Here is a 14,508-nt window from a genome sequence, read left to right as displayed (position 1 = left end):
TTCATCCCGAAACGTCGACGTCCGTCCGCGAACGGTGGAAAACTCGAACGTGCAACAATTCGACGGCGAGTATTAATAAACTGACACCCAGGCACATGAAGTACATTTCGAATACAGGTCTGAGATGCTTCATGGTTAGTATCCCGTCCGAGGATTGACGAGGGCCGATCTGTTTGTCCTCGTCTATCACGAACACGTTCTCCAGTTTCTGTATCATCCCGATCTCCCGGTACCTCGTGACAAGATGACGCAGGGGCCTCCTGTAAATATACCCTCTCCTCGAATACAGGAACACCGGGAACTTGAACATGGGCTTCGGCAGCGTGTACAGACGGAGACTTCTGTTGCTTCTGTTGTCCCAGTTCATCCTGTACACGGTGAACTGCTGCAACACGGCCAGCCCGTTCCTCGAAAATATTGTTTCCAGAGCTTCTTCCGGCCCCATTGGCTTGTAACTGTTGAAAGCGCAAGAGAAATCAGAATCAGGCCGACCATACGCGATGGCGATTCCTTCGCGTACGAGGATTGTTGAGAGTATAGAAAAGCTTCTGCAGATTCTACTGAATTAACCCTCTATGAGCTCGTGTAACTTTGAAGTCATATATCAGTATATTGCAAAAAAAGGGCGTCGAGGGTGAGATGAACCCCTTAATCATCGGGTTAAGGTTTAAATGCTTGAAAATTATGGGCGTAGAAGAGATAGCGTGCGAATTTATTCTATGTTTCACCTGAACCGGTGCGAGTGGAAAATGTACGAGAATAAAGGGAAAGTAACCTTTCTGTTGACAGTGATTTTTGTTTAACCCTCTGTAGGCCCATGTAACTTTGAAGCCACGTGTCAGTATATTGGCGTCTTGTTGATTTATTTCACTTTGCACTCAAAGTGGTGAATAAAATTAAGTAATCGATTAACTTTTATGTGCCCAGGCGTGAAAGTTTAACGTCATTGTAACTTGAGTCGAAAGTCGAAAAATCAATTCAGAGTGTACGAGTGTATCGAGAGAGTGATAAATTTTCAAATTCAATATTATATTTTTATACAATGCATCAACATGGAACATCGAAACAGAACAGTTCTGTAAATTTATGCAAGGTATTTCTTTATGTTAGCTGTAAAAAATATCATTGATATTTCGTCAGAAATTAATGAATATTCGTTGTTTTGAAAATTATTTTCCAAGCTTAGTCGTACATTTGACATTTCGATTTTTCCAATAATAATAACAAACTTAACTATGGTAAACCTCCAAAATGCAACAGAAAAGAATGATTAAACCGAGAAAACTATTGTAACTTAATTCCAAAGAATACTGTTCAACAATCTGTTGAACTATTGTTAAAAATGTTGACCCCTTGCCTTACACTAACGCGTACTGGTGGTAAAGAATTAAAGTAGAATTTAACAAACATAAATATTACTCAATTACTTTGAATTGCAATTAGATATTCTTCTCTCACCAATGATTCTATTGTAGGGCAAACGTAGACAGAATAACCATAGAATTCTTCTCTTCTCTCAATAACTATTAGCGACGAAGTACCGATCACAGTTGAAAAATAGATAACAGGGCGAGGGGTTAAAGAATTCAGCGGGCCGATAAGATTACCTGTAGTACAGCTGCTGCACAGCCCGGTCGCTGGAGTCGTTGAAATAGGAGAGGATGACGGCCGGGCCTCCGAGCGGCTGGCCGGAGTCACGTACTTGCTTCAGATTCTTGAGCAGGTCCTCGGTCTCGACTTCCGCCAGCGAGCTGGTGAACGTGCTGTTATAAGTGATGCTCAAATAAAGCGAGAACACCATCCAGAGTAGCATCACCAGCCGCAGGCCGGAGTTCCCCGGGAACGTGACGCCCTGGCCCAGCATGATCGAGCAGACGTACTCGAATTTCACGCGTTCCTTGATCAGCCCCGCGGCGAACAGTCGCCGCAGCGCGATCAATAGCAGAATATAAGCTACCAGAAGAACGACCACGCAGATCCAGATGAAATAATGGAACGGTGTGAGCAGCAACAAAATGTCGTTTCGTATGGCCCGGAAGCGGACGAGGCCGGCGAAAAGCATGTTTCGGTACATGTACCAGCAAACGATCTCCATGTCGACCAGGGTGGCCAGATCCGACAGCCTCGGGCCAATTACTACGTCTATGTCGCGGCTAATGAGCCTCGCGATCGCGTCGGCCCACGGCATGCTGTTGCCCGCGCTCGAATCGACGCTGACGTTATAGTAATCCCCGAAATGCTCGACGAGCAACGCGCCCACTGCTCGGAGGTTGTCCTTTCCTAACAGGGAATCGAAAATCAGCCGTTCAAGTATTTCCACTGAAAACTCGGCCGGACGATCCCTTTGACTAATCTACACTCGGGGATGTCGGGTCGAACTGTTATACGTGGGAGGCGGATTGCTTTCGCACACATTTTCCTCTAGTTCTGTTTTAATTCTATCGTAGTTTTGGTTTATTGTTCTTTTCTTTGACATAAAACGCAGTTTTGCGGTTTCAATGTATTGTGGATAATAGTATGAAACTTCTGTGTTTTTATGTTGTGAAGTGTTTCTGTTGTGATGATTGTTGAGACGTTACGGTGGAATGTTGAAGAGAATGATGGACTCTAGTTCTGTTTTCATCCTATTGTAGTTCTGATTTATTGTTCTTTTCTTTGAAATAAAATGCAGTTTTGCAGTTTGAATGTATTGTGGATAATAGTATGAAACTTCTGTGTTTTTATGTTGTGAAGTGTTTCTGTTGTGATGATTGTTGAGACGTTACGGTGGAATGTTGAAGAGAATGATGGACTCTAGTTCTGTTTTAATCCTATTGTAGTTCTGGTTTATTGTTCTTTTCTTTCACTTAACATGCAGTTTTGCGGTTTCAACGTATTGTGGATAATAGTATGAAACTTCTGTGTTTTTATGTTGTGAAGTGTTTCTGTTGTGATGATGAGTCGTTGCGGTAGTATGTTGAGGAGACTGATGGTAGTAAGGTGTTAATGAGATCTACAGTGTGAATTCTAAGTAACGAAATAATTAGTAAAAACAGTGAATTTCTTTGTTCTTTGGTTCCGTTGGATGCAATCACCGTTTCTCCTATAGTCAATCCGTTAATCGATTTAATTAGAGATTGATGGTAGTAAGGTATTAATGAGATCTACAGTGCGAATTCTAGGTAACGAAATAATTAGTGAAAGCAGTGAATTTCTTTGTTGTTCCGTTTCATGGCATCCTTGGATGCAATCAGCGTTTCTTCTATAGTCAATCCGTTAATCGATTTAATTAATTCACGACGGAGAGCGGTATTGTCAAGTCATCGGGATGTATATTCAGCCGCGTGGGTGGGTCTCGAGAAAATAATTGATGCATCCCGCTCCCCGGGCGCCGTGATAAATTGCCCGAATGAGTAAGCTCCATTTTCGGTACTGTTCGCGACGTCGCGAGCGATTTCATTGCCAAGGAGGCGGCCTTGGCGCGGCCATTTTTCAAACACGGTCCGCGTGTCGGTGTCGTGGGCGCGGGATAAAATCGTACAATAGAAACAAGCTACACTCGGGAATTTTCGCGGAAGAGATATGGGATCCTTGGACCGAAACAGCTTTATAATATCCATTTATTCGGTCTAATCCGGGGAAACGCTGAAGAGTCGCGACATTTCGACGAGGTCCTCTTCCTGTCCCGAGGAATTGTATCTCATCGCTCGGACCGCTACGGGAATGTTACGCGTCCCAGAATCTGATTAAAAATATTCTTACAATATTCGTTATAAACGTTTCAACCGTCCTCTCTTCCCCAAACGAAACGCAAGACTTCACACGTTCAACCCGGCGCATTTTTTCGAAGTCTCTATATCCGGCGTACACAAAATGATAAGTTGTTTATTCATCTGTTTACTTCAGTACTTTCCACTTTATCAGTACCAATCATCAGAGTCTGAGCAATTGTGCGAGTTCTTAAAAATACTGCGGCGAAGGTAAAAACGCAGTAAAGAAGTGTAGTATCTAGAATTATTTAGCGTAGGTTAAAGTATTGTAGGATGAATGGTTTGTTGTGATTATATTCGGATTTTCTCGAGTTTCAACAACTACCAGTTGTTGAGTTACTTACGCGAATCCTGTAGTTTCTTCAAGATTCATTAAAATATTCTAGTATCATAGTTTCAACCCCTTGAACTCTGTAGGCTCCCGCAACTTCGGTGACTGCTACATCTAGAATATTAACCCCTCGCCTTATGATCTCTTTCCGAACTGTGATCCAATTGTGTTACTCATAATTGTAGTATCTAGAATATTTATTGTAGGATGAATGGTTCGTTGTGCGTGCGCAAGGGCGACCAGGTCGTATTGCGACGGACCGGCGCCGGGATGTTCAGAAAATAGTGTGACTGCGTTTAGAAAATCTCGAGTGGCTGAAAGAATGCGAGGAAGAGTGTCTGGAACCGAGCGACTGGACCGCGGGAAAAGCGTGTACACGACTGCATGAATTTTGACTATGGACGAAAGATGCGAGCGAGAAGGGTGCAAGGGTGAGAAAGACAGAGCGAATGGGGGTGTGTGTTAAAAGCGAGTGGAAATGCGTGCATGAGAAGATTTTTGTGCCTGATAGAGTCGTGTGTTGGCCTTCGTGGTATTAAGTTGTATTTTTACGTGTTGTCCGTATTGTTTCCTAATTCTCTTTTTACCGAAGATCCACCTTTTCAATATCTATAATAATAGTAGCCCCACTAAATTGGGGGCTCAGCCGGGATTACTATATTAGTACGTAGAAAACTGTTTCATTCGTGTGGACCGGTGGTTGACGCCGGGTTGAACGTGACAATTCCACAGCCCCCCGATAACCCGAAGAATCAAACCCACAATATCCCATAGAACCCACTCCGTCCATTCCGGTCCTTATTGCGAAAAGCGCCTCGCGATGCAGCCGAATACCAGGCGACTCCCGAGGAGCGCTCGCGTGCCAATCGGATCGCGCGGTTGCTCACGTTTCAGCTTGAGCGTGTCCTCTTTGCGCCAGAATCTGACGGTCTGGTCGGCCACCATTCCATATTTGACGGAGCAGCCGCCGGAGGGGCAGTAGCGGCGGGCGTCGGCGGTGAACGCCGGAATTCGGTGGGCGTCGGTGCCGGACGGGCCGCAGGATCCCACAGATCTCAACGTAATCTCCTTTCCCGTCGAGTTCGCACGGACGACAGTGCCGGTGGCCGCCGCCTCGTCGAACACCAGGAACGCCACGTCCCGATAGCTCGCGTCCCGCAAATCTCCCGCGAAAGAGCGCACAGCGTCGACGCCACTTCTCGTCACGAACAGGAACTGCAGCGTGCGCAAAGCCGGCTCTCCCGGCATCAGCATCCGCCGGGAACTCGGAAATCCGCCGTGCTCGATCACGACGAAGCCCGGTATCCGTTCGTTCTTGACCGGCCGCCACCTGTTCGCGACGAAAATGCCGGAGTCCCTCGTCAAGGTTCGCGCGATCGCGTTGCCCAGGTCACCGGCGTCGAGGTCGATCACGTCGATCCTCCTTTCGGGGTTGAACAGACTCCGGGCGGCTTCGTTCGCGCACGCGACGACGGCTTCGGCGCCAACGACGTCCGCGGGACGGAAGAAATCGCGGCTCCCGTGAACCGTCAGGGTCGCGGAGATCAGGAGATGGAGTTCGGCGAGCATCCTCGATGCTTATCGGCAGAAGCGGCTCCTCGGCCGGGCGACTCGGGAATGGGGAGCGGAACGCGCGCGCGGAAATATATACGGGCGTGATTTTATCGGGACCGCGAGAATTGACGTACCGTTCCGGGAACCGACCGACTGCCACCCTTATCTCGCCTCGGTTTTATGTTTCAATTGGACGCGATAGGCTAGGGGTGGCGAGGATGCGGGATAATTGTTCGGGCTCGATCGCTGATAAGGAAATGGCGGCTGGAAATTGGATAATGGACGTGGGAGCAGTCGCTTCTTACGGAATCGCGTCGCGGGGCGTGAATAATGGATGGGTTTAATGATTTTTCTTTGGGGAAGCTAGTTTGTGGAATAGGTATCGTGGCGAATGTGTAGTTTTATGGTGCTATTTCTATGAACATGATCATTCGTTGGAGAACAAAATGTTCTATACTTTTAAATGTTTTATGTTTTATATTTTTCTATACTTTCTCAGCGGTGATCCTTTCAATTATAATACTTTTCTCAATTCAATGAATCTGATGATCCGCTACGCAGATCCGTCGTCCTCCAAACGCCAAAACAATCGATGACAACGGTCCGCCGCGTCGAGACCCGTTGCTTTCGCTTTCACCGAGAAAACCGGCGTACTCGCGTCAGTCGCAGGTGAGCGAAGGATTGCGTGCACGCGTGAGGGTCGGTTCGCACGTGTCGCGTCACGTGAAGCGGCCCGCGTAGATATCGGTCTAGGTTCCCCGCTTTAGGGTGTGTTTATGTTAGGTAGTCCATAAATATTGCGAGTACGAACGTATTTTATTTTTCAAAATTTATTCACTCGTTCACGTTACCGCGAACGTGCTGAACTGCGACGAAGGAATCACTTCGAGCCATAGTCACGTGAGAGCACTAATTCTAGAGACAGTTGGAAACTTAATTAGCAATCAACGGCAAGCAGATTGCGGATCTCATTTTGTCGTCCCGTAGATAATACAGCTTTCTTTGTGCTTCTATTTTAACCCATTTGCATCGTACGAAAAAGTGGTCCATAAATGTTTCGATTGCATCAAAATAAAAATTCGCAACGTATGAAACAGTAAAAGGCTATATAGCCGCATGGCAATTATGACGCTCATTAAATGTATCTTCCTTTTTTGCGATGTACAAATTACACAATGGTGTTTTAATCTAAAATATCCTTCATCGTGTATAGATTGCCTATCTATACATTCTGATAAGATTCAGCGATGCTTACCTTGATTCTTTCAATAGAAGAAATTAATTAATTCAATAGAATTCCTTATAATAGAAGAAACACGAATAAATCACATTGTATGCGATGACCCAGTAAACTCAAATCAACACTAGAACTACCGAGCATTTGATACGATTGAAATGTGATCGCTATGAATATTCTAGTAATAGATTATTTTCGGTTTCTTCGGACATTCGTTATAGTATTCGAGTGAAACTATTTCTTTTCAAAGTCATTTCGAATATTCAATGCTTCGAAGATATCAATAATTGCGAAACAGAAAAACTGAAACTAGTCATTTTCACCGGTACGGTAGTTCTAGTGTTAAGAACACAATTGGAAAGACAGAATTACGGTCGAGAATGGTTTTCCCTAATGAGTACCATAGAAATCTCTGGATTTCAAGTATTTGATAATTCCCTACATCCTGTGCGCTCTAAATTATTACATAAGAATCCACAATCTACTAACAACTCCATCACTTTCATCGGAGATATCGCAACGCAGCGTTCTCGAAAATAAAATATCATGAAACATTTGTTTCCGAGAAGCACAGGCTACAATCTAATCACAACCGTCGATCGAATCGCCGCAGAACGTGGCGTTATTCGACGCGAAATCCGAACGACGCTGCGTGCCACTAGAACGGTTAATACAGGAATCGTCCGTGACTCCGCGCGAGGCTCCTGCATCGCGCTCACGAGCGAGACCGGGTGCAAGTGCAGGGTCAAGTGCGCCAGGCAGCTAGCCAAGCTGTCCGCGTCTCGATTCTTTGTTCGCCGGAGACGGTCGTCCTCGCCGTGGCGCACGTGCGAGCGGGTTCCCGACCGAAACGTGTCGGCTAAACTCGATTCCCGTGTCCGGAAACGCTGGATCTACCGCAGTGGCCATTTTGGATGTTTTAGCTATTCGAATTTTTTCGACAAGATATCATTACATGTATGATAATACAGAATAAGAATCAATTACGAAGTATATAATAAATGGATCAATATTAATGCATCATTAATTCTCGATTCCCAAACTCGATTCCGCCGTGTTCGGAAATGTTGGACCTACCGCAGTGGCCATTTTGGATGTATTAGCTATTCGAATTTTTTCGACAAGATATCATTACATGTATGATAATACAGAATAAGAATCAGTTATAAAGTATATAACAAATGGATCAATATTAATGCATCATTAATTCTCGATTCCGCCGTGTCCGGAAATGCTGGACCTACCGCAGTGGCCATTTTGGTCGTTTTAGCTATATTTCGAATTTTTTCGACAAGATATCATTACATATATGACAATACAGAATAAGAATCAATTACGAAGTATATAATGAATGGATCAATATTAATGCATCATTAATTCTCGATTCCCAAACTCAATTCCACTGTGTCCTGAAATGCTGGACCTACCGCAGTGGCCATTTTGTCCGTTTTAGTTATATTTCGAATTTTTTCGACAAGATATCACTACATATATGACAATACAGAATAAGAGTCAGTTATGAAGTATATAATAAATAGATCAATATTAATGCATCATTAATTGCAATCGAGAGGTGACCTTTATTCGCCAATCCATTTGATATACTAAAATTATAAAGTTTTACTCACAATATTAAACCCCGTATAATCCATAAACATGTGACATACAGAATAACTTTTTTTCCTTAATTCATTAAAATCAATTATACGGTATAGAATATGTTAAGAATATTAATTAAAAAGAAGGCGGAGAAATTATTGGTACATAATAAACACAAACCTCTGCCAAATATCATAGTCCTTAAAAGAAGGCCGGACCTCTCAAGACAGCATAACAAAGTAATTCACAAAATATTACAATTGTAAGAAATATTGATTATACATCATAACCATAAAAGAATCAAATTATCGAAAGTATAGTACAACACTGAAATAAGAAACAGAAAAGCGTGCACAGTTTCTCTCACACAACATTTCCAAGAATCACAACAAATCGTGCGCAACGGAAACTCCAAAATTCCAACGAAGCACGTGAGTTTATGAGTACGCGAATGAAAGGAAAGCAATTGGTACCTTACTCCTCGCGCAGTCCACTACCTCGGGAAGCAGAGGTTTCGAAGTTCAAATGGAATCATTGAAATTGTCGTTCGCCTGGCTGAAACAGCCGAATCGGCCATTGCGCGACCGTTCGGCGCGTAAAGCGATTTATCGTTTCGCGACGCGTCCACGCTTGTCGCGTCCCTTTCTCCTAGTTTTCCTCTTGTTCGCCGTGCGGAATTCGGAAGACGGCGACGGGAACAAAAGGAGAAAGGAACGGAAAGTCCTGAACCTCGCGTTGACCGGGGAGGCGTGAGCTATTTTTCAATCGGGCTCGAAGCGGCCGCGAACGGAGAGGACCACGTTCGGCGGGTACGTGGTATTGATCCGCGACGGTTCCGCTCGAGGAAAACTTTCTACGAAGTTGTAAATTTCCTTTTTCCCTCGCCGTTTGCCTGACCGCCTGCTGTCAGTGGGATGCGTCTTCCCCGATACACGGGCCGCGCGAGCGATTAACCCTTTGCGGCCGGACGTCGACATTTTGGCGAGATGAAATGTTCGTATTTGGAGTATTAACCCTTTGCACTCGAGAGACTCTCAGTCACCACCTGGTTTGACGAAGTAAAATTATAAAATTTTAAATTGACGCATATTGGATTTTAGAAAAATTATTTTGTAAATGTTCACGCTGATTTTGATTGATGCAATCACACTGACATGTGCCCCAATTACCTATCGAATCTCCAGTTTCCACGATCTAAATAAACGAGCGTCAATTCTTTTAGGAATAATAGAATCAAGTGTACAATAAATGCCCGTAAACCTATTGTTAATATTGAACCGTGTATAGTGTGTGTGAATTGTTGGGATAAAAGAGCTTTGTTTCTCAATTTACTTGTTATTTCTCTTTGAGTTAATTTTAGAAAATATCATCTTCTAGTTAGAAAGTGTTATTTCTAACGAAATACTTCCGAGTGCAAAGTGTTAAGTTCCAAACGAATCATTTAATTAGTTGAATAGTAAGAGATCAGTGTATAGTTTCCTTTTGCTCCATTGTTTAAGCGTTCAGTGTATAATTTAGCGTCATATGTTGTCAGCTTCGTGTACTTCAACCCCTCGCCGTATTATTTACTTTTGCTACTAAGCTCGTGCAGAATGTTTCTATCAGCAGGAAAAGACGCAAAGAAGTCCGCTGCGCTTTATGTAGAAATTCTCTTTCAAGATAGTATATTGATAATAACAAAATAGTTTTTCGCTCTGATCCATGCGCATTGAACGATATTCATGTTTATCGAACCAATTCCGAAATCTTCATCGCGAGTCTCGCTCGTCATTGTACGGCCAGGGGTTAAAGTGTCCTCGTCCGCAAAGGGTTAAACGGTTCGAACTGTACGCAGGCTAATCGAGCCTGAGGGGATGCCTGTTTCGCGTCTGAGTTACGGTTCACGTCGTGCTCGCGTTATTTGCATACGTTTTTCCGTTCGCTTCGCGTGACACTCTTGATACCGATATCGATACTTCAACAGAAGTAATGGATATTTATTGTGAAAAATATTGTCGAGTGAAATATTTTATGCTACTTTGAAGGATTGTTTCATATAAAAATGTCTAACGTCGCAACCGTAGTTCCTACGATATAATTTTCAGCGATTATCGAACGTTATGGAACAACATGAAGTTTCAGAGCTTGGATGCGACAATACACTCGCAACTAATTAATGTCCGACCCTCTCATTTCGGGTGCGACAGCAATAGAGGCGTAAAATTGGCAAGACAAATATTACAGTGTCCACATTCATCCTTGTTAACCCTGGTTACGTACTGACTTAGGGAATTGAGACAGATGCTCAGAGGTTGCCCCTTTATGGTCGTCTCGAAGCATCGAATGGGTCGAACGAGCAAGGTCGCTGTATCATCCTATCGGATCATCGGACACACCCTGATCTCACCACTGATAACAATCTATCTTCGCCGCTATCCTCTTTTTATTTCTATTATACAAAGTGGCCAATAACACTTAAAATATACGTCGCACAGAGGAATCCCGCGCTCTAACAAAACAAACAGCAAATTGATATTTCCCTTAAATCTCCATATTCCGTTGAATATTCACGGTATTCGAGTATTAACAAGACACTATCCTACATAACGGATAATAGAAAAACAAGAATATAAACGATACGCGACTAAACCAAATAGTACAGAAGCAAAACACAACAAACCTCGGAAATTTCAATAAAACACGCTTCGAAAACAGGCAACAATTGTTCCGAACGAAGTGTATCGCTGCAACTGGTTTAACACTATTCCGAAACTATCGAATTAACTATCGATGCAACTAATTTATCATTGACAATTTATTAGGAGATGAATTTTGATGCTTCTGTGTCTATGTTTACTCCAAAGGTTAACGATCGATAATAGAAAAGTAATATTTAATTTATATTTAACCGTTTGAGTGCTGAGTGCGCTTCTTTTCATCAATATAATTATAATTTTCCTACTATATTCTTCAAGAGATAAATCAAAGTAAATTTATTTGAATGTTATTTTTCGATATTCTTGTAATAACACAATATTTGTGATCTCGTTAGATAAATACTCTTATTAATTTTCTTGTATGCACCCAATTACTTCATTTTTGGTAAATATCCACGAAAGTTGTTTAGCATCCGAACGGTTAACACGTTAAATCGAATTGCTATAATTCACTGAATTAAACGATGACTATTCGCAAACATTTCTACATTACAAATAACAGTACCCATTGCTGTGGTATTCAGTTTGATGAACATGCAACGATAATCCAATTCAGTCAAATGATTTAATATTATAACTTTTCGTCTATTTTTCTCTATGAAATCGTGCGGCGTTCAACGCGTTGAAGAAAATAAATAACGCTTAGATTTCTCGAATTAAAATTTTCATCGCGAGTCTAACGCGATATCGTAGGCCGAGGGGTTGTTGCGGAGGAACGAGTGCGTTTCGCAAAAACGAACGTCAGTTCGAACCGGCGACGGACAATGCGATCGGAGGCGATCGTCGGACAAAGGAACGTTATCGGAATCAGAACGAAACGCGCGTTTCTCGCGTGGAGGTACGTTTTTCCACACTTTGAGCGACAATGGAATCTCGCGTTAATCGCGGCTGGTGTTCCCGGCGAGCGCGGGCGAATAATTAACGGCGGTCGGTTCGATGCACATTTCCCCGCGTCCGCGGGCCGGCCGGTCGATAATCGAAGCGAATGCCGGCGATAGTGAGTGACCGCGGCCTTCTGGGAAATCTGGGAAAACACCGGCGATGCACGCTTATTCGCGGCCGGTTCAAGGACGCCCGGCGCAGACGCGCGCCGGGCGTCACACTGTCTTCCTCCCGCGAGCTCGTCGCTCGAGCGTCTTCCCTCGGCACCGCGTAACGACGCGCTCGCGTCCCGGCCGTTACGAGACTGGATTGCAGACGTCGAACCGACGGAAGAGGGTGCTTTCCAATTTCTGCGAGGGAATTTTATGGCAACAGGAGGCGAGACTCGCGCGTGCAACTTCGAAACCGGACGCTGCGAAATAAAGCGCTCGTTACTCCGGATACAATGCATCGCGCTGCACGGTGCGATGAGTATGCTGATTGATTTGTACGGAGTTTCGATGATTACCCTTAGCAGTCCTGTGTCGAGTCGGACTATTTTATTGCAACGTCTATTTGTTTTAAGAATTTTTTCTGTATTTATCTGTAGTGTCGCGATTGTAGCGTTTAAAGGTAACATTTCAACGACTTCTAAATATTGTTGAATAAATAGAGCGTCATATTAAGCTGTAATTGAATGAACTCCACGTGAACCTCAAAGCGAGAAACCAAGAGCAGGACGAAGGCATTTCGATGAGACGAAATGTTCAGATTTCGAAGACTAAGCGGACAAATGATCTAATTAGTTGAGCAGCAAGAAATTGCACGCAGTTTTCCTTTTTTCTAGCAATTAAGCAATTGATATATAATTCAGCGCCATGTGTTGCAAGTTTTGTTTTAACACTGGAAATCTCAATAAATTCACTATAGCTCTCATAAAGAAATGTGCAAAAAACGGTTCAAATGCTCGATAGTTCTAATATTAACAATGCTAGACAATAGATCAATCGAGACAGAAGTACCTCAAGTTTCAGCCATTTCTCGGAATCCTCATTTTCAAGGCTACGGAAAAGATCTACGAAGAAATGACCAAGTAACCGATGCGATATACTAGAATAATCGAGCACGAACTGTCTGATGGTCCTAGCAGGTATGCTGTTCGGGAACCAGCATCTCCCGGATTGCGGTGTATTATACCCGAATAACGCCGAACATTTCTTGTGCACCGTAAGTTATGCCCTCGACCGTGTGCGAGGCACGGAGAATGCATCTATTTGCATACGTTCGCTGTGCAGCGTGTGCCATGCGCACACCGCGAGGTTGACGAGGAATGTTACTCAACACTTGCTCGCCCCGCTTATGAATTCACTTTATTCATGACCGTAGAGCGCGATAGCTCGCCGGTGAGAGCGGATTCTTTCGCCGCGCGGAACGTCCTTCTCGCGAACAATGCCAAATAACTCGTCGATTTATTCATACGCTATATAAACAACGAACATCCAACGATTCACACTCCACCGAGCTTTCTCATTCGCACCGCTTCAACTCTCGCGTGCAGTTTATTTCCGTCTTCGCCTCGGAAGGCAAGCACCGCGGATTTCCGTAAATAAATCTCCGAGTTCCTTCGAGCTCGCGGCTCGGCTCAAAGATTCTGAACTCTCTTTTATACTCCACGCCGTAATCGTAAGCTGGAACGCGCCGAGTCGACAAGGGAAAGTCCCGCAAATTCCTTCGGAGACACACCGTCATCCACTTGCCCCCGGTGGAATTAAATAAACCATAACGATCCCTTTAACGAACCTTCTGTTGCTCTTTTTACCTTGGCAATTCGTCGTTACTCAATCGATATTCGTTTAATCAACGATCGAAGCAGCAGCGACGCCGATTAAACGGTGCCCGTCATTTCTGCGAGAGCTCGATCGTGACGATCGCGAAAGGACAGAATAATGAAAGAGACTTCGGCATCATCGAAAGCCAGCGACACGAACCGTTTTGAACTTCGAACTTCAAATCTGCGTTTCCGCGGCGCAATGCGTTCACGGCGAAGGTCGAGTCGCCGGGATTATTGGGAATCGCGCGAAGGTTCAGCCTCGCCGGTCGCGTTCGCGTTTCCTTTTAATTTCGAACGTGTTTTCGACCGGCAACCTTTGCCCGGCGAGTTACCGGCTCGCTGGAGGGTAAATTAAACGGAAACGAGATAAAGAAACTCCCGCGCACGTCGGAGCGTTTCCCTTTTCGCGCGGGAAATGGAAAACAGGCGGCCCCGAGGGGGACGAGGCAGCTCGTCGAGTATTCATTAGCGGCGCATCGACGTTATCGATTACGCGAGGGATGAAAGTGCAACAACTTGGTCCGCGGTGCTCGTCTGTAACTCATTACACGCCCTTAACTTCCCCGTTATTACCGTGAACTAATATTAATAACGGCTCCGTTAAGTTTCGACGCCGGCCGGCTCGTTCGCGTAACTTTCTTAGCGTTGAG

The 14,508-nt window shown here is 44.3% G+C and overlaps 2 protein-coding genes across 2 annotated transcripts in view; one reads left to right on the top strand and one right to left on the bottom strand.

Moving 5' to 3' along the window:
* The window catches only part of LOC116427348 (uncharacterized), a 153,637-nt gene that overhangs the window by 80,565 nt on the left and 58,564 nt on the right, over positions 1-14,508 (top strand). The window lies entirely within an intron of this gene.
* On the bottom strand, positions 1,604-5,649 carry LOC116427347 (uncharacterized). Its single transcript, XM_031977583.2, has 2 exons — positions 4,968-5,649; positions 1,604-2,280 (listed from the first exon to the last, which is right to left on the bottom strand). Exons 1-2 carry the CDS (start codon positions 5,647-5,649, stop codon positions 1,604-1,606), a joined length of 1,359 nt encoding a protein of 452 aa, XP_031833443.2.

This window comes from Nomia melanderi, chromosome 8, assembly GCF_051020985.1.
Source record: "Nomia melanderi isolate GNS246 chromosome 8, iyNomMela1, whole genome shotgun sequence".
NCBI lineage: Eukaryota > Metazoa > Arthropoda > Insecta > Hymenoptera > Halictidae > Nomia > Nomia melanderi.
Note: the sequence above shows the minus strand (reverse complement) of the source record. Positions and strands in the feature narration are given on the sequence as shown.